Source organism: Nelumbo nucifera, chromosome 1 (genome assembly GCF_055504915.1).
Source record: "Nelumbo nucifera cultivar China Antique chromosome 1, China Antique-T2T, whole genome shotgun sequence".
Classification (NCBI taxonomy): domain Eukaryota; kingdom Viridiplantae; phylum Streptophyta; class Magnoliopsida; order Proteales; family Nelumbonaceae; genus Nelumbo; species Nelumbo nucifera.
Window position 1 is genome coordinate 31,653,481 of NC_142649.1, and position 20,278 is coordinate 31,673,758.

A 20,278-nucleotide genomic window follows, 5' to 3' on the forward strand; every position below is an offset into this window, starting at 1 on the left:
GAGAAACCCTAGGTCAGAGTTATATTATGTTGTCTCCCTGGGTCAATCTCCGAGTGCCTTCATTGTATTCCTAACTTTTCCTACACCATCCCACCTACCAACAGCAGCGTACATGTTTGAAAGAAGCACATAATTGGAATCACAGCTAGGATCCAAATCAGTTAGATAACTCATCAGTTTTTCAGCTAAACTGAGATTCCCTCGATTCCTACATGCAGCCAGCAATGAACCCAATATAATTTCATTTGGCTTCATGGGCATGCTTTCTATTATATGCAACGCATCTTCCAACTGACCAGCCCTGCTAAGGAGATCCACTATGCATCCATAGTGCTCAATTCTAGGGGTAATTTTGTAAATCCTCTTCATCATATCATAGAATTGGAGGCCCTCATCAACTAGGCCGGCATGGCTACAGGCAGTAAGAGCTCCCGTAAAACTCACTCCATCTGGTTCAAACCCCTCCTGCATCAGAGAGAAGTATTCTAGAGCATCCTCTGCATATCCATTAACAGCGGAGCCCACAATCATCGAGTTCCATGAAACCAAGCTTCGTTTAGACATTTTCTCAAACTCCTGTTTTGCGAATTCAATAGATCCACACCTTGCATACATGTCTATCAACGAGTTGCTTAACCGGATGTTCTCACCAAACTCCCGTTGCAATACAAAACGGTGTATCCATAAGCCAAGCCCAAGTGCCCCCAAGTTTGCACATGCTGAGAGGACAGAGGTGATGGTCACATAATCAGGCTCTATTCCTGAGAACTGCATTTCTCGCTCTCTCTCTCTCTCTCTCTCTTCTTTTTCTTTATTCCTTCTTTTTCCTCCTATTCTTCTCTTCTTCTTCTTCCTCTCCTTCTCCATATTCACATCGCTCTCAAACCGTTGTCCAACTCTGCTCTCCGACCATAGAGGAGACTTCGCAGCCACAACACCCGCCCAGTCTTCCTTCCATTTTATCCTCTATCATCTACATTGACTCCCTTCACCATTCTCAGCCTCCTCCAACTATTTACAGACCCCCCATGTTTTCCTCCTTTGGTTGAGCAAAACTGAAATCGTCGGTCATCACCTGAACCATTTATTAAGGTATCAGACAGGAGTCACACTTGGAAGAACGCCCCCTCTCACTCACTTCCTAGTTGCAAGCACCGATCATTACGACTACCGTAGCTCGAAGAAGGGAGTCAGTGTAGCATGAGATCAAAAATTAACCGTGGAGGGGACATATCCACGAGTTTTTCCCGTTGACGCTATATTGGGGTGTGGACAGGGCTGGTCCATGATATAGCACGGACTGGTCCCATCCACACCCAACCGAACGGGTCTTCATCTCGTGGACGGGACCGAAATGGGATGAACGCAGTGCCAAACACCACCTAAGTTGTCATTGGTAAATGTTTTCAATACATAGTTGGGATATGCTGTGGGGCAGTTGTAGGAAGCAAATGTGAATTCACCATGGTGCCATTGGAGTTGAATCCAACATATCTAACAAAAAAAACAAGACAAACATATCTAACAAAAGAAAAAGTGTTGAATTTGACATGGGTCTATGTGTTGTATTATCTATATCTATACTATATAAAAGTGTGAATGTATTGTGAAATTCTTTCTGAATTAAAATTATCCTCTATTTCTTTGTTTGAAAAAGGGTATAAAAGTCCTTTTAATATAATTTTAATGTCAGTTTTAACGACTATTAAAATTCTCATATTATGTATTTAATCTATCTCTAATTGTAAGGGATGAAAATATAACTTCAATTATTAATTTCCACCTCGTTTAATTCCCTCTCATTAAATCTTATACTTAGGCTATGTTTGGTTTGAAGGAAAAAAGTAGGGAAAGGAAGGGAAAGACAGGTTTCGTTTAAACCAAACATAAACTTAAGGTATTAAATTTCATTTTCTCTTATTAAATCTTATATTTAAGTTATTTTTCACTAATAAATGCTATTAATTAGATATATGCCAATATTTTTATTAATATAAACTCATATATTTTAGAGCTAACTAAAAAATAAAACCATTTTTTATCCAAGTGGTGACTAAGCAATTCAACCATCCAAATCAAATTGATTAACCTATGAAGTCATAGTTAGGTAATAAAATTTTTAAAATAGAAATAAATATAGAAATTTTCAAAAATATAGAAAAAATTAGACACATTTATGATATTTTTATTAGTCAAATTAAAAAAAAATAAGTTCAATAAACAATAATAATTTTTATTGACAATGAAAATGAAATACATAATTTAGAATTGGCTAAAAATGAAAATTAAAAATTAATAATAAATAGTTCAACTTTTGGGTTAAATGTGTTAAGTTTAATATCAAAAATAAATAATAAAAATTAATAAAATATAAATATATAAATGAAAAAAAATATATAAATTTTGCAAAAAAAAGCATTCAAGCACATGTGTAATATCATATATTTATCATATTAAACAAAAAGTAAATATGACATATCATAATTATTTTTACAAAAAAAATATAGAAAAAATTGAATACATCTATAATTCTATGTTTACTCTTTTATTAAAAATATGAATAAGATTGTAAAACTATCTTTTGACTAAAATACTCATTTTTGAATTTAGTCCTTATTTAATTGTAAGGTTTAAATTATAAATTAAACTACTACTTTTCACTTCATTCAATTCCCTCTATTTAAATCTTACATTATTTTTGATAAACAAATAAAAAAAGAAGATTCACCAAAAATATAAAAGATTACAAAAAGAGTAGTTTAGCCAAGTAGGTAGCTCTGTCAATGATACTTGAAACTTCACAACTTGATCTGATTATCACACATTTGGATGAGGTATTTATGTAATCATATTTGGAATTTGCAATATGCATTGAATTAGTAATAAAAACAATATATATATATTATAGAATATATATAATACATACAATACATAAAGTTTACAGAAAATTTGGATATTATTACTATCATTATCATCATCTAGAATTGCTATGTGCAAAACACATGCACACTTACTAGTTTAGGGTAAAAGACTTAAACATACCTTGAGTTTTCATAAATTGATTTAATAAACATGTCCTATATTTTTCAAAAAAAAAAACTTAAATATACCATGTAAGTTAACCCTACAAGACTTAAACATACCCTCCTTCAATGAAAAAGCATGTATGAGATCATTTAAAACTTTTAAACTCCTATTTCATCCATCTTAGAAGAAGAAGAAGAAGAAGAAGAAGAAAATGGAGAAGAAACAAGTGGGATGAGAAGAGAAAAAATGACCAATGGACTGGTTTAGTTAACAAAAAAAGAGGACAAAGGAAGGAGGGAGAGAGAGAGGACAATTAACTACTGCACCAATCTAATGAAGATGGAATATCCAATTTCAGATAATGGTATTTATAATATCCAAAAGGTGTTGCGTTTAATTTTTGAAAATAACAATGATGAAGCACATTTTGGAAGCTCCCTGCTGGTAGGTGACTCGGATGCCTGGCTGAATAATCCCTACCTGGAATGTGGCTTGGATGCCTGGCTGAATGGTTCCTACCTGGAAGGTGGCTTGGACGCCTAGCTGAATGGTGAGGAGCTGGATAGGTGGCTCTGACGCCTAACTGAATGGTGATGAGCTGGAGAGGTGGCTTTGACACCTAGCTGAATGGTGACGAGCTGGAGAGGTGGCTCTGATGGGACCAGCAAGGACACAATGTCAGAGTGCCTGGGTTGCTTTACCCGAGGTGGGCACTCCGATGCTTAAGTTAGCGAATCAGAGATTTTAAGATAACTAAATGTGAGAGAGCTAGAGAGCTGCGAGAACTAAATTGTGACTCTCCCCCATGGGTTGGAGGTAAGGCATTGTTTGGTGTGAGCAACACGCAACACGTCCGAGATCTTCTAGAGGACGTGCCTAAGTGCTCCGAAGTCCTTGGAGGTAGTCGTGCACGTAGGCCAATCTTTGCGCCTTACTCGGTTTCTCCCAAAACATTCGGTGTGAGAGCTGACTTTCGAGAGACCCGGGAGTGATGGGATGCATGCAGAAATCGACGGTGAGCACATCTCGTAGATCTCCAGGTTAGCGCTAGAGGCAGGTCGCCAAGTCGACGGTGGAAGCAGGTCGCCAGGTCGGCAACAGGGGCAGGTCGCCAGGTTGGCAACAGGGGCAAGTTGCCAGGTTGGCGTCGGCGCCAGAGGCAGGTTGCCAGGTCAGCGCCAGAGGCAGGTCGCCAAGTCGGCGCCAGAGGCAGGCCGCCGAGTCGGCACCAGAGGCAGGTCGCCAGCTCGGCACGAGAAGGTTGGCGCCAGGGGCAGGTCGCCAGGTCGGCGCTAGAGGCAGGTCGCCAGGTAAGCGCCAGAGGCAGGTTGCCAGGTCGGCGCTATAGGCAATTCGCCAGGTCAGCGCTAGAGGCAGGTTGCCAGGTCAGCACCAGAGACAGGTCGCCAGGTCGACGCAAGAGGCAGGTTGCCAGGTCGGCACTAGAGGCAGGTCGCCAGGTCGACACTAGAGGCAGGTCGCTAGGTCGGCGACAATGCCAGGTCGCTAGCTGGGACTCCATCATTTTGGCTATGGCAAGTTGTCGCCTAGGTGGTTCTGGGTGTCACCTAGTTGTTCCAAGATGCCATGTGTCATGATGTTAGTGGAGGGCCAAATCTGCCCTCATCAATTGCCCCCCACTCCCAAGCTGAGATTAGCTCAGCGAAGGGAGTAGATTTGTGCCTCGTTGTAGGTCCTTACGTCTGTTACCAACATATTTTGAGGTCGGCTTAGGGGTCCTTGATGCTGAAGGCAGTTTGGCTTCCCCTTGTGGTATGTGCGTCGATGTTGGAATGTAAATAGCGGGTCGGTGCCACAGCTGCACTGTATCAGTCCTTTAAGGTGCTGGTCGTCTACTCCTACGATAAGCCACAAGGAGCTCAACCTGCGGGGGCAGCATTACAAACTGCATGTTGCCAGCTCACACGGGAACCTTGAAAGGCTCAACCCGCAAGGGCGATTGTAGTCCATTGGCCACCGACTCCTACAAGAGCCACAAAGGGCTCGACCTGTAGGGGCGACCTCACGAACAGGGCTGACAAGGCTCGTCATGGCTGATTACGTTTGCCGCTAGGTCGGTGGAAGTAGGTCGTCAGTACGAAGGCAAGTCTCTAGGTTGCCAGGTCGTCAGAATTTTGATAGTCTAGTTTTGCTCTCAGCAGCTCAGCCTACAGACACCTCGTCACCTTGGCAGGACTGACCTGCGAGGGTGACTCCACAACCTGTTGGCCATCAATTCCCACGTAAAGCATGGAAGGCTCGATCTGCGGCGCGACCTCATAGTTTGTTGTCTATCAACTCCTACGGGAACCACGGATGGCTCAACCTGTGGGGTGGCCTCACATTCTATTGGCCGTCAGCTCTCGCAGAGAGCACGTGGAGCTTGACATATGGGGGTGGCCTCACAGTTAGGGAGATTCTGTCAGGGCAAGACTGCGAGAACTCGTCTGGGCTAATCATTTTGCTTCTGCCCCCCTTAGGGGGTTCTTTCGATCAAGCGCTGTTGTTGTTGCTTGAAGATGTTATTACTTAAGGCTTAGAGGATCGGGTGAGAAAATAGACTTTTGTAGCATTTTCCACAGACAGCGCCAATTGATTAAGTGCATTTTGGTAGCTCCCTACTGGCAGGTGACTCGGATGCCTGGCTGAATAATCCCTACCTGGAATGTGGCTTGGATGCCTGGCTGAATGTTTCCTACCTGGAAGGTGGCTTGGACGCCTAGCTGAATGGTGACGAGCTAGAGAGGTGGCTCTGACGCCTAACTGAATGGTGACGAGATGGAGAGGTGGCTTTGACGCCTAGCTGAATGGTGACGAGCTAGAGTGGTGGCTCTAATGCGACCTGCAAGGACACAGTGTCTGAGTACCCGAGTTGCTTTACCCGGGGTGGGCACTCCGATGCTTGAGTTAGCGAACCTGATATTTTAAGATATCTAAATGTTAGAGGGCTGGAGAGCTGCGAGAACTAAATTGAACATACCATTACAACCATATCCCTTTCCATCAAACATCCCATTCTTGTATAGGATTAGTTTGTCGGATTCAAAGATAACTTTGAATCCCCTCTTACAAACAAGATTTACTGAGACCAAGTTTTTTCTAATGTCAGGAACATGGAGAACATTCGTGAGAGTCAGTGTCTTTCCGGAGGTGAAGTTCAACTCTACGTTGCCTCTTTCAGCAACTTTGGCACATGTTTGGTTTCCCATCTGTACCTCCTGTCCATCAGTCACTTCTTCATGTCTTGAACAAAGACTTGTCCTTGCAAACATGGACTGTGGCGCCTGGATCAAACCACCATCCAGAAGACGATTCTGCAATGTTGACTTCAGTAATCATGGCCACTAGATTGTCTTCTACCATGTTTGCAGACTTGGTTCTACCTTTCCGATGTCGGCAGACTCAGGCATAATGCCCCTTCTTTCCACCAAACATAGCAGGATCCTTTCTTATTGTTGCTCTTCTTGAAGTTCCCATCCTTCTTCTTTACTTATAAGGCAGGGTTAGTCTTCTTCGATCCGTTTTCCACAAAATTGACCTTATAGTTCAGCATACCAGCCAGGGTCTTATCCCTACTGTCTCTAATCCGAGACTCTTCTTCAATACGAAGGTGTTGCTGAATTTGCTCCAAGGTAATTTCTTCAGACTTGTGCAAAAGCTTCTTCTTGTAATCCTTCCAAGATGGTGGAAGTTTGGCAATGATTGATCCCACTTGGAAAGATTCAGGAAGGATGATGTCAAGGGATCGAATTTTTTTGACTATCACCTGTAGTTCATGAACTTGCTCCAGTATGGGTTTATGGTCATTCATGGTGAAGTCAAAGTATTCTACAATAAGATATTTATTCGTACCTACTTCTTGCACCTTGTATTTGAATTCTAGGGCCTTCCAGATTTATTTTGGAGATGTAAGTTCCTTGTAGAAGTTGTAGAGCCGGTCTGATAAGACATTCAGTATGTGTCATCGGCATAGAAGTGAGTCCTCTTCTCGTTTTGCCCTTTTCTTCTTTAGTTTTTCTGAGTCTTTGTCAGTGGGTTCAGGAAGTGATTGCAGATTCGGGTCCAACAGATAATATAGTTTCAATGTGGTCAGAAAGAAGATCATCTTGTCTTGCCATCGGCTGAAATTTGCTCCATCGAACTGGTCTAGTCGAACAAGATCTTGGTTCATCATCTTGATCGAAGTCATGCTTGCTTCCTTCTCCATTGCACAATAACGTTCTAAAATTGTTGGAGAATATGGGGTCACTTTAACTTTGAAGGAGAAGCTCTGAGGCGCATCTAAAGACACTGTCTTTAGAACGTTATTTGCCCCCACTTAGTTTCACTGAGTTTGCTATTGGGTTACAAGCAATTTCGTTCCCAAGATACAATAGAGCCTTGGGCGAGAATCTGCAACCAACAAAATTGAATAGTCTCCAAAGAAACATTCTGTGAGACTGTAGCAGACCGGACTGAGAGAGAGAGAGTGTGTGAATTTCGAAATTGTGTGTGTTTTTTGAGTCTGATTCATGCTCCTTAAATAGTTTATGAAGAGGTATGAAGAAAAAGTAGGTGTTGGTTCAGAGAAGGCACCTTGAACAGTCACAATTTCAAACATTGTGACTGTTTAAAAAGTAGTTAACAGTTAATGACTGTTAACTTTGAATTGTGCCTCTTGATCACACCCGACCAAAACCAAAGCTGCCCTTCGCGAGCCACACAAAGTGCGAGCAAAGTGCACCTCTAAAGCGCCTCATTGCGCCACACACAACCCCATACTCTCCTCTACTATCTCTAAGGAGTGTAAATCAGCTCCCATTAAAATACTGAAAACAAAGCTTATAATTTTCCAATGTGGGACAAGTTCAAAACTGGGTTTTGTAAGAGAAAAGCTAACTTTTCAATCAAGTGTGTAGGTGCAATTTTTCATATAATTGACCAATCAAACCCCTTGGATTTAATCTCTTATGAGATTAAAATCCAACAGTAACTACAGGTCGAAGGAGTCTTCTAGTATTAATGCTGGTCGTTTTCCTTGATTTTATTTACAAATATAAGCTACACCAATAATTCTATAATTCCTTAATTGTGTATTAATTACACATATTAGAGAAGAAAGTTAGTAATTGATCATCAAATTGATAAAAATATCGTCTTGTCGATGTTTTATTAAGCTCTATATATATGGATTTCCTTCTACAATGTGAATTCTTTGGGCGTTTACTTGAAATCTTCACAACTTTTAACTAAAGTTAGACATCTTGGGCTATCAATATGATCACTCTTCTCCCCACATGACACCACTTTCAGTTGACAGACTCCTTTGTCATTTCCTGATGCGTTGCTGGATGAACACTTTGGTGGGTTTGCGGCGACGTCCTTCTGGTCTTATTATTTGAATCATGAAGCTCCCTTCTTTCAGTTTTCTGGCCAAATGAGTAGTTACCCAACGATCAATATTGGTTCTAGTGATTCAAAACCAGTCATTCTGGTTCTGTGTGCAAAGCTACGTTAGGCTGTCAGCGTCATGGAGATGCCCCATCCACTTCATGATTGACGTATTCATGTAGAATGCAGATCAGCACCTGGGTAGGTTTTCTGCGACGTCCTTCTTGTCTTACTTATAGTACTAATTAATGAAGCTCTGTTCATTCAGTTTACCAGCTCCATGGATTCAAAACCAGTCATTAGGGTTCACCACTCGTTCCTCTCACCAAGTAATGTTTTTAATCAGTGGAGGACACTAATAATAAATTCTAGGGTTATTGAAAAATAGCTTCTTTCTTGTTATGTCCTTCCATGGACCCGCGAGAACTACCTGTCAAGGGTCTTTGGCATTGTCTTTGCTGGTTTCTGTTTGTCCATCAAACGCCAGCAATCACTCTCTGCAACTTTCAAAGTCAGGCTACCACATGGGTGACGTGAGTTTGAATTTTGCTAGTAAGTAGTGACATTGTGTGAACTGAAGGCCCACCCATTAATCCTTTCTGTTAATTCTCTTCTCACATTTTCTTCTCCATTCAACTAACAATCCAAGTTTCAACCCTCTCTTCTCTCATATAACAAATATTCTAGGTTGCAAATTTCATGGTCCTCTCTCAATTTTATATTCTGCAAGACTTCTATGCTGTTGTATTAACTCCTTGTCATGAAAGAGTCATTGATTTTCTGGTTTGTGCTGTGTAGATTCGGACTTCCATGAAATCTTGAACCTTGATAATTGATGGATCGGTCAGTAAGTTTGGATGTTAGGCAGGAAAAGTTCATTCTGAGCAACCCATTGCCAAGACAAAGAATCCCTAAGGCGGATAGAGGGAGTTTGCAGTTCACAACGAAGATAAGCTCAGATGAATCAAGACTCTGTCCCTGCAATCCGACACACTGAAAAGGACACTAATTCAAGCGAGCGGTGCTACATCAAATTCAAACCAACTAATTTAAGCATATTCTCAGTGGGATACAAACAACTATTGTAGTAACGCATGCATGTCCGAGGCCGTTATGGTGTTAAATGCCGAGTTGTCGTTAGCTTAAACTACAAACTGAGCTCCCTCGATCATATTGATTGCTGGTACATGACTAGCTAAGAAAAGCTGTGAGAATGAGATATTATCGGATGAAAATTTCATTGTAATCCACTTATTTATTCCATTCACCATTTACAAGTATGACTGAGTGAGTATTTAACCCAGGAGTTCCGTCTTCTAATTTTTCATGCATATCTTAGAACTAATCGTAGATGATCGATCTTCCTTTACAACTACATATGATGATTTTCTTTGTCTTTCAATCTTTCTCTTTATATCTGTTTCTCCTGTATTTCACATCTATATACACATATAGATAAATTATTTGTTTACCCAAGTACAAATTACACACGAATAGTTAAGGAGGTTCTCACATTTGGCGATTCTAAGCTAGAGCTAGCCCTTCCTCCCGTTAATGGTAACTCTTCCCACTGTGTGTAGAAACGTGTCAGGAAATCTTCTGCAAACAAGACGTACGTACACAATGGCAATCAAGTGAGATTACATTGCTCCTTTGTTCATTTCTCTGATGACAAGTTCTGAATAGAATTAATTAGAAAGGAAGAAAAGAGATTCATCTAGAGAGTAGAGACGTACATTCGGAACTTACATGTTTTAAATGTTTGTGTCCGACTCGTCCTATTAGTGTTACTAATCCGGGCTCAATTTCATCACCAGACACAAGAAATTAAAGGGATATGCTCATTCAATTGATTTCCTTAAGGCTGCGTTTGGAAATGATGAGAATAGAGTGTAAATCCCAATTCAGGGTACATTTGCATTCTGTTTCCCTTTTACAACATTACATTTATGCTTTGACAAATGATTGATCAATGCATATTTTCATTGATAATAATGTACAAAAAGCACATCAATAAAAAAGAAGTAAATTTGTATTCAAGTGGGCTTTTGATAAAAAAAGACATAATCTTTATTGGAATTCATGTTTGCATCCATTACAGCTAAAAGTCAGTGTAAAACTAACCCAATTTTACAATTTATAAGAACGGTTTTACACTCTACATATTTACATTCAAACTTTTTTGAATGGTTTCCAAACACAGCCCAAGTAATCAGGTCCCATCAAAGCTTTCCTTTGTGCAAATAATAATTGGCTAAAAGACTTAATCCTCCTTTCATATTTCTCATAAATACTAAATCTTTCCCTCAATCTATTTTTAAAATGGACTAATCCCCTGTTAGAGTTATATTTAACTGAATTATCCAAAAGTCCCTTTTGACATTGCTAATTCTTCAAAATTTCAAAACAAATCTATCTTTGCCAAAAATCGTGCTGGGCATTTATCTGACTTCTCCTCATAACCAAAATGTGGCTGCTCTAAATACTATTAAGACACAATCCAATAATGCCCATTACAAGGAAAGAAGTGTTTACACAGGTTTTGAAGAACAAAGAAATTAGAAAAGGACTCAAAAGAAAAATTCTTTTGATAAATTCTATTATTAAGATAAAAAGTTGTTTTAGATTTAAACTTCTTTTTATCTCTTTCTCGTCCTCCTTTCTCTCTTTCCATCTCTCCCTGTTCTCTATTACCAATGCTGAACATGGAACTTGATTGAACAAGTTGGAATTTCTTGGTCACAGCATGTTCTGAATCATTCCTAGGTTGCAACCTTGAATGAATTTCTAGGTATTCACTTCTTTTCTCTTGTAATAATAAACCAGATTTGGTTGAATTTCCTAGCAAAAGGAGGAAAATTATTTTACACTATATGGCTTTCCATGCAAAAAAGGGCAAAACTGGGTTTTTAAAAATTTTCACCCAATTATAAGGTCACATGTAAACAGATTCTTAATGGAATGCTAAAGGAGGGGAGGTCTTTGTCCCATGAATTACCCAAGAGGGGAGGCTTATATCCATTTTAAAAAGATAGGGGAGGTTTTAGTATTTAGGTCAAAGATGAAGGGAGGTTCAAGTCTTTTACCCATAATAATTCTAAGTAATTTGCATGTTTCTTTCTTTTCTCTTTATCAATTATACTTATTCATGTACCTTCTCCCAGAAATTAACTCTGGCTATAAACTAATAAGATGATGATCCAAAACCTGGACCAAACGTGAGGAAAAAGGTTAATTGGAAATGCATTTGGTATTCGTTATTCTAAGAATTTATCTCCAATTTGTGGTTAAAATACCCCTATGAACACTGAGTTTTTTAACTGCAGAAAGGAGAGAAGTCCTTAAAATAAGGAATGCCAAATGCAGCATTAGCCATCATCGCCGCCAAGAAAAGGTTATCATCCTCGATACACTTTTTGATAGTCTTCTTATAAGGTAGATATAGGTTAGTCATGCTCCTTTGTCTAGCTTTTTTCTTTATTTTTTTTTGGGAAAATCTATGATACCAGAACAACATGGTTTTGAAAGAGATTTGACCAATCAAAGCATTCCTGTGAATTGTGATGAACACCACCTGATCGATTGGTCACCTCTTTTATAATATCGGTTGATTGGAGGTCAGTTTTTCCAATATCATGTCTTTCTGGTATTATAGTCGAATCCTTTTTTTTTTCCTGAGGGATTAGGTAAGATTTTCCAACTATAAAAGTAAGATTGGAAAGCTACTGGCCGGACCCCTTGTATGGCTTTCTTTTTGTTTTTTGTTTAACTGAGTGAGATGTAAGGTAGAATTTAGTAAGAAGGAAAGAAAAAACAAAAGCACAGAAAATGACATCAATTTCATAATTAAATACAATGAATCTATCCAATGATGAGATAGTTTGAATAAGAGACAGTTCAGTGCACGAGGCTCCTACTAATGCAGGATATATCATATATTCAACTTTACTCCTGCACATACGGAGAGGTTGTTTCCAAGATATGGACCCTGGCTGCAATGCTAATTTGATGTATTCCAGGGGCATTTGCATTTCTCTTCTATAGAATATAAGATAGAGGCCTATGCATATAAGCACTTCATGATGCTAAATCATTGATATGACTCTGATGTGTCACAGATTTCTAAAAAATTAACATTGGTCCCAAACACTCACCAATCCTATTCATCTGTCCATCCACCTCCTCCAAACATGAGACCCACACTTTTACAGTGGAGCCCATAAATTTATTATGGGCATGGAACATACAGCCTATACGTTCAACTAATCCCAATTCGAATTTAAGGCATTACAAGTACAGTGAAAAAAAGTCAAAATTTTTTTTGTTAGTTAGTTTTGTACCCTTTTATCATGCATTATTTGCACACATGTATAACATCTGTCCATTCTAAACCCAACAAGCTTGTATCAAATTATTCATATCTTTGAACCTTAACTTTTCCTAGAGTATCATATTAATCATGTTTCAAATTTGTTATTTCTTTCAAAATTTCTAATTTACACAGGATTTATAACATCTATAAAATAAATAATATAACTGTAAAATTAATATGAAATATAAAAGTATTAATAAAATAAACCTTTAGTGAAAAGAAAAAAGTTTCGCCCAAGTTTAAATTATTTCAAATTTTTAATGTTTAAAATATTTCCGAAAATTAATTTTTTGAAGCGTCACTAAAAGGTAGGTAATGCTGTGATACACCGTGTTGGAAAGTTTAGGAATGGGAAGGCCCATTTGGATGGTTCACTTCAATTTTCAATATATAGTAGTGTTAAAAGGGTATAAAGGGTCTTTGTGTAAAAATATGTTAGCCAACAGCGCTAATCTATATCTATATAATGTATATTAATTGGTAATTAATTTAAAATATTAAAATTAGTAAAATTATAATCTTATCTTTTCATTTAATTAATAAAAAATAAAGCATGATTAACACAAATTATCATAAACAGGATTATATTAGCTCTACCTCCATAATGAACCGCTGATGATATCATTGTATCATTGTTGAGTTTTGTTTGACAAAGGCCCTAATTAGTTTGATGGCATGCATCGCTATTAATTTGTTTTTATATATACGCATAAGGAATCATTAAACAATAATATAAAATTAGCACACTATTTAAATACTTTCTAGCTTTAAACACTTTTATCATTCTTGGTTATTGACAATGAGGCTTTAAACAAGTCAAACTTTCTGTTTAGAGATGATAAATAGAACCCCCCTCGAAACCACTATTCATCATCTCAACGGCGGCGGTGAATCCATTCTGGTCTCCACCTCCAATCTCTCATCTCTCTTTTTTTCTCCCACACCATCTCTCTTTCTTCCTTTTTTTTTTTCTTCTTCTCCTTATTCTTCACTCTTTCCCTTTCCCTATTCATCATCGTCGTTGCAACGGCAGGTTCAAACCAGCAATAGTGGTGAGTGGCGGCATTGAACAGGAATAGTGACTGAGGAAGAAAAAACATATTTGCGATCCTAGAGTTCAATCTCTATGGCAAGGTTGAGGACTGAGGAAGAAAAAATAGGAACGGTGAGTGGCAGGCAAGGCTGCATACCAGCAACCAAATCTGGGTTTCAATCCTAGAGTTCGACCTCTGTGGCAGTGTATTCGATCCTAGATTTGCGAACTAACAACAGGTCCGCCGGCCACTTTTCCTCACTGTCGATCATCATCGTTGTTGCAGCGGCAGGTTCAAACCAGCAACAGTGTAGTGGCATTGAATAGGAATGATGACCGAGGAAGAAAAAACATATTTACGATCCTAGAGTTCGATATCTGTGGCAAAGCTGAGGATTGAGGAAGAAAAAACAGGAACAGTGAGTGGCAAGGCTGCATTCCAGCAACCAAATCTGGGTTTCGACCCTAGAGTTCGACCTTTGTGGCAGTGTATTCGATCCCAAATTTGCGAACTAACAACAGGTTAATTGGAAATGCATTTGGTATTCCTTATTCTATGGATTTATCTCCTATTTGTGGTTAAAATACCCCTATGAACACTGAGTTTTTTAACTACAAAAATGAGATAAGTCCTTAAAATAAGGAATGTCAAATGCAGCATTAGCCATCAACGTGGCCAAGAAAAGGTTATCATCCTCGATACACTTTTTGATAGTCTTCTTATAAGGTAGATATAGGTTAGTCATGCTTCTTTGTCTAGCTTTTTTCTTTATTTTTTTTTGGGAAAATCTATGATACCAGAACCACATGGTTTTGAAAGAGATTTGACCTATCAAAGCATTCCTGTGAATTGTGATGAACACCACCTGATCGATTGGTCACCTCTTTTATAATATCGGTTGATTGGAGGTATGCTTTTCCAATATCATGTCTTTCTGGTATTATAGTCGAATCTTTTTTTTTTCCTGAGGGATTTGGTAAGATTTTCCTACTATAAAAGTATGTTTGGAAAGCTACCGGCCGGACCCCTTGTATGACCTTTTTTTTTTTGCCTTTTGCTTATTTGAGTGAGATATAAGGTAGAATTTATTAAAAAGGAAAGAAAAAACAAAAGTACAGAAAAGGACATCAATTTCATAATTAGATACAATGAAGGCTATACTTACAGAAGATTCAAAAACGAAGATATCAACTAAACAACCGTAAGACCAAACCAATCTCCACACGACTGTTCAAAACATCCAAAAGGCCAAACTGACTCGACAATCGACAAGAGATTATGTAATGTTTGGGACCCATGCTGATTCTTTGGTAGTTATTATCAGCAATGATTTTTTGAGTTTATGGAAAATAAACTCATCTAAATTTGTTGATTTAAAAATAATCGGAATTGGCCTGAAAATAATAATCATTGAATTTGCTGATTTCTCTTTCCAGTCTAATTTTAAGAACTGTTTTTTTGACTGATTTATCGATTTCTGAGAAATCAACCAACCAAACATCAAAATAATTAATTGGTTGAATTCGAATCGAATCGAATATTCGAATATTTAATCGAATTCAAGTTCAAACATTAATTTTTAATATCCGTTGGATATTGAATCAAATTCAGATATCAGATTTTCTAATTGGATTCGAATTCAAATATTATATGCTTTGATTCGAATTTGATCCATTTACACCCTTAAATGGTTCACATTCATTTACACCCCTTTTCAAATAATTGTTCACATTCATTTAATAATGGTCCCTCATCAGTAGAGGGCACGTAGTTTTTGAATAAAAAAAATTGCACACTTGCATGCCATGCTAAAAGAGAACCTTACATCACGTTGAACTTGCTGAGGAAGAGGAAGACAGAATAATAGATGGACCGGTAGCTGATAACAATTGAAAACAAGGGATTATTTTTTTCAATTTTTTAATCAATGCCTTCATTCTATAATATTTGTTTTAGAAATGAAATATATAAGATGCTTTGGTGGATTTGCAATCCCATCTCTGTGAAACTCCGCTCTGAATAATATGGAGGGTCGTTCTTTGGGTTTAATAAAAGGTTCATGGACCCGAGAAGAAGATGCTCTTCTAAGGATGTGCATAGAGAAATATGGAGAGGGAAAATGGCATCTGGTTCCTTGTAGAGCAGGTACTATTCTTATTTTCTTTTCTTTTCTTCTTTGGAGAGAGAGAGAGTCACCAGTTGCTACGATGTTGCATGGTGCAATGTTTATTTAAAGAAAGCTTAGGCCCCATTTGATGTGTTTTTCTATGCGGTTTTTTGCCTGTTTATAAATTGGACAGATTGTGTTGTGGTCTTTTTCCATTTGGCTCATAATAGATTTAACCGTCAAAAGTCGGTGCATTGAAAAGACACGAAAAACCCATTTTAGGCTGATTGGGAAGTTCGAAATAGAATTTTTTGGTCTGCTCAAATCTTCATACAAAAGTTCAATGCGTCTTTTGAATGTCAGAATTACCAGAAAATCTTCCCAAAAAAACTTAACAAGCAACCCCTTAATTTTCTTCTTTTTGGTGCCTATTTCATTCTCTTCTTCTTTTTGAAATTTATTGTTTTGGTTTTTGGTTATAATTCTTGGGTTCAGGTCTACGGAGATGTCGAAAGAGCTGTAGATTGAGATGGTTGAACTATCTTAAGCCGGATATCAAGAGAGGGAAATTCACGTTGGATGAAGCTGATCTCATAATTAGGCTCCACAAACTCTTAGGCAACAGGCAAGAGGGTGCAGCATTTCTTCCAGCATTTCAATTACCATGAAAATTATATTAAAAGGAAATAAAAATCAACCCTCATAAGATTGCATCTATTTAGGGAAATATCCGATGTGGTAAATGAGCTCAGATTTTATACCAACAAAACGCTCCCAACTTGTTCCTGATGTGCGGCTACAGGTACACTGTCCCCTGTGAACATTTTGCTGTGGGTGGATTGAGATACTCCCTCCCAATATGAATATGTAGTGTTAGTGTGGGATAGGGAGGGATGTGAGAAGAGTTTGTGGATAGGAGATCCAAATCCACTGCCAATGCGAGTCTGTATTGTTGTGTGATGTGGGAAAAGTTTGTGGGTAGGACATTTAAATCCACCCGATTCAAATTGAGACCAGATTTTTTGCTCACAAGAACTCTTTCTACGCCTACCCACAATACACTGTCCCCTGTGAATTGGGAACATCTCCCCTGCATAATATTATGCAGAGGATCAGAGTTCTTGTGGATAGGAGATCCGGACTCATTCAAATCTACAGTATTATGTGGGTAGGGATGTGGGAAGAGTTCATCTGTAGGAGATACGAATCCAAGCCTGAAGTAGTGTAAAATGCTAATTGGATCCAACTCTACTTCTCATTGGGAGATGTTCCCAATGCACGGTTCGGTTGTGCTATGGGACACACTTTGTGGGGAGCCAATGTGAATTTGACTTACATGCCTACGACATAGAAATGACAACAAGGCGGAGCGGGGCCAGTTTTGCATGCCCCACCCTATCCTCACCTCGAACCTCATCGGGGCTAGAAATCCCAACCCCATTTCCATCCCCCTAAGAAATGGGGATCCCCAAATTTTTCCCGCCCTGCCCTGATCGATCAATCCTACTTGCTTACTTACAATTTTTTTTTTTTATATTTTTGAAGAATTATAATATATTTTGTAGTAAATATAATATAATATAATTTATATTAGTAATATAATATATTCTGTAATAATATATATATATATATATTAACATAAATTATATTATATTATATTTTAATACAAAATATATCATAATTCTTCAAAAATATTAAAAAAAATAAAAGTGTGAGTATATATGCTGGTTTAGGGCAGGGTGGACAAATACCATCCTCACCTTGGTCACCTTGGTCCCCGAAACTCAATCCAATTACCCAAATCAATGGTAAAGAAAACCACGGTGACCGGGGAGGGCAGGGTCAAATTGTCGTGTCTAATATCACAAGACATCAGTAGTGCATTGGAAACATTTCCCATGAACAAGAATTAAGAGAATCTGGATTCTGGTTCCAGCACAGGGTCCCAACAACTGGTCCGACCAGCCATTGCAGTTTTACAACGGGAACATCTCGCCAAATGTACAACTGCAATCTGTTGAGACAATATCCGAACTTCAATAAAGATGCTTCCTATTTATGGCTATATTATCTTGTAGGAGAGGGAGGCTTGTGGGTAGTGTTTTGAGTAGCAGATAAGGACACGGCTGGAACTGATTAAACTATTGGAGTAAATAGTTGGTGTGTTTCTTCTAGTTAGTGCAAAGCAAACCTGTACTTCTTTAGAGGGAGAAAAGAATTTAAAATTATTGCACAAGAGGACGATTGTTTTCCGGCATGTCATTTCCGGCATGAAGACGAAGACATTCTCCATCTATAATATATATCAAATCTAAGTAGCTCTACTTTGACTAAATAATTAATCTTTTCTTGCTTGTAGATGGTCGTTAATCGCAGGTAGACTGCCCGGGAGGACGGCCAATGATATCAAGAATTACTGGAACAGTAAACTGAGCAAGGAGAATATTTCTGGAGGGGCAGAGGTGAGAGCCCATACGACTGTAATTGGGAAGAAGAAGAAGATATACAGGCCTAAACCATGGAGATTCAAAGATTCTCGGTGGTTGACAGGGCTCTCTTCTTCTATCACTGTGGGTAACACTTCTGGGTCAGGAGATATGCAGAGTCAAGCATCTCCTCCTCGTCCTCCACCTCAGGACGATTCCATGCTGTGGTGGGAGAATGCCTTGGCCGTGGAGAATGAAAAGGCGGCAGATAAAGGGAAGTCTTGCTCCTTCGATACGTCTGGAGAAGAGTTTATTAAAAGCTTTTGGCTTGAAGAAACGGAATCAGTGAAAGAGGGTGGCGAGACTTCTAAGGGAGAAGGCAAGAGTACTGATTGTTATGGTCATGGATTGTCTTTCGACGTTAACATTTGGGACATTTTGGAACTAGAAAAGGAACTTATCATGTAATGTATGATTTCTTTCTGGGTCTATTGGGGAAGTGATCATCACTAATTCCCTTTAGTTCATCTCGTTTTGTTTCAATCTAAATGTGTGGATTTGATGGGAAACAAAATAAAGAAAAACTAGCTATTACTCTTGTTACATGGATCATCCACATGTTTTGTTCCACAATCCATGTTAACCCCATCGTTATCTAAATCACTTCAATTGGTCACTTGGGTTTTCACAATACTAACTCATGTTGCATTGCATCTCAAGTCTCAACCTCGATCTTGTGTATAGCAGCTGGCCCCTCACATGATTGTGAAGGGTAAACCTGCCTAAAATGAGGGCCCACATCTCCCCTCCTGTATTCTCCAATATCACCTAAAGTAGTTAGGGGCTTTGGATACATCAGGTGAGGCCAACCCACCTGAGGTATCATCTACTCATTAAGATTCAAACCCATTGCATATAATGCCCTAAAAATTACCACTAGGATAGCCTTGTAAGCATTCGTTTGCATCAAATTCCTAATTCAATTTCTTTTATTTCGTTTATTGCTTGTTTTTGTGTAAATTATGTATTGTATACTAAACAAAAAAGGAATGTAGTGGAATTAATTCATTTAGGTGGGTTAGATTTAATTAACATGGATTATTCTAAAGGCTATAAAGCAAATGGGCCAACGATCAAAATTTTCAGCTTAACTATCCTTTAGTAATATTAATAACATTATATATATATATATATATATATATATATCATTTAAATATTTAATTGATCATGACACTAATAAGCGTGTACGTGGCAATTCTAGATGATGATAATGATCGTAATAATGTATCCAAAAATTTCTATAAATAGAGGGGAATGAGGTTAAAAGTAGTAGTTCAACTTACAATTTAAACCGCACAATTAAATAGGGACTAAATTCAAAAATAAGTATTTTAGTCAAAAGAAAGTTCTACAATCTTATTCATAAACTTTATATACTTTTTCTATTTTTTGTTTTTTATTATTAATTGGATTTAGAGTGTAAAATCCAAATCTGATTACAAAAACACTTCATCCAAATATGTGATAATCAGATCAAGTTGTGAAGTTTCAATTATCATTAAGAGGTTTATCTGCTTGACTAGATTTTTCTTTTTGTATTGTTTATACTTTTTGTGTATCTTTATTTTTTGTTCATTTATAAAAAAAACTGTAAGATTTAAAAGATGGGAATTGAATGATGTGAAAAATAGCAATTCAATTTACAATTTAATCCTCATAATTAAATAGGGACTAAATAAAAAAATGTGTATTTTAGTCATAATAAGGTTCAAGAATCTTATTCATATTTTCAATAGTAGTGTAAATATATAACTATATGTATGTTCAATTTTTCAATATTTTTTTTATATTTCTGTGTAAAATTAATTCTAATATGTCATACTTACTTTTTATTTAATATGATAAATATATGATATTATAATTGTGCCTAAATGTTTTTTTT

At 37.8% G+C, this 20,278-nt stretch overlaps 2 protein-coding genes across 3 annotated transcripts; one reads left to right on the top strand and one right to left on the bottom strand.

Annotated features, from left to right (window-relative positions):
• On the bottom strand, positions 1-921 carry LOC104589513 (pentatricopeptide repeat-containing protein At1g05750, chloroplastic-like). Its single transcript, XM_010247862.2, has one exon. The coding sequence runs from the start codon at positions 865-867 to the stop codon at positions 43-45; it is 825 nt and encodes a 274-aa protein (XP_010246164.2). The 5' UTR covers positions 868-921; the 3' UTR covers positions 1-42.
• A 13,647-nt stretch (positions 922-14,568) lies between these two features.
• Positions 14,569-19,012, top strand: LOC148803090 (transcription factor MYB1-like). 2 transcript variants are annotated; one of them, XM_088896548.1, is made up of 4 exons: positions 14,569-14,711; positions 15,859-15,948; positions 16,406-16,535; positions 18,270-19,012. In XM_088896548.1, exons 2-4 carry the CDS (start codon positions 15,894-15,896, stop codon positions 18,802-18,804), a joined length of 720 nt encoding a protein of 239 aa, XP_088752674.1. In that variant the 5' UTR covers positions 14,569-14,711; positions 15,859-15,893; the 3' UTR covers positions 18,805-19,012. The 2 variants fall into 2 exon arrangements, with proteins under 2 accessions (XP_088752674.1, XP_088752673.1); XM_088896547.1 differs by lacking the exon at positions 14,569-14,711 and having other exon boundaries at positions 15,760-15,948.
• The last annotated feature ends 1,266 nt before the right edge of the window (positions 19,013-20,278 follow it).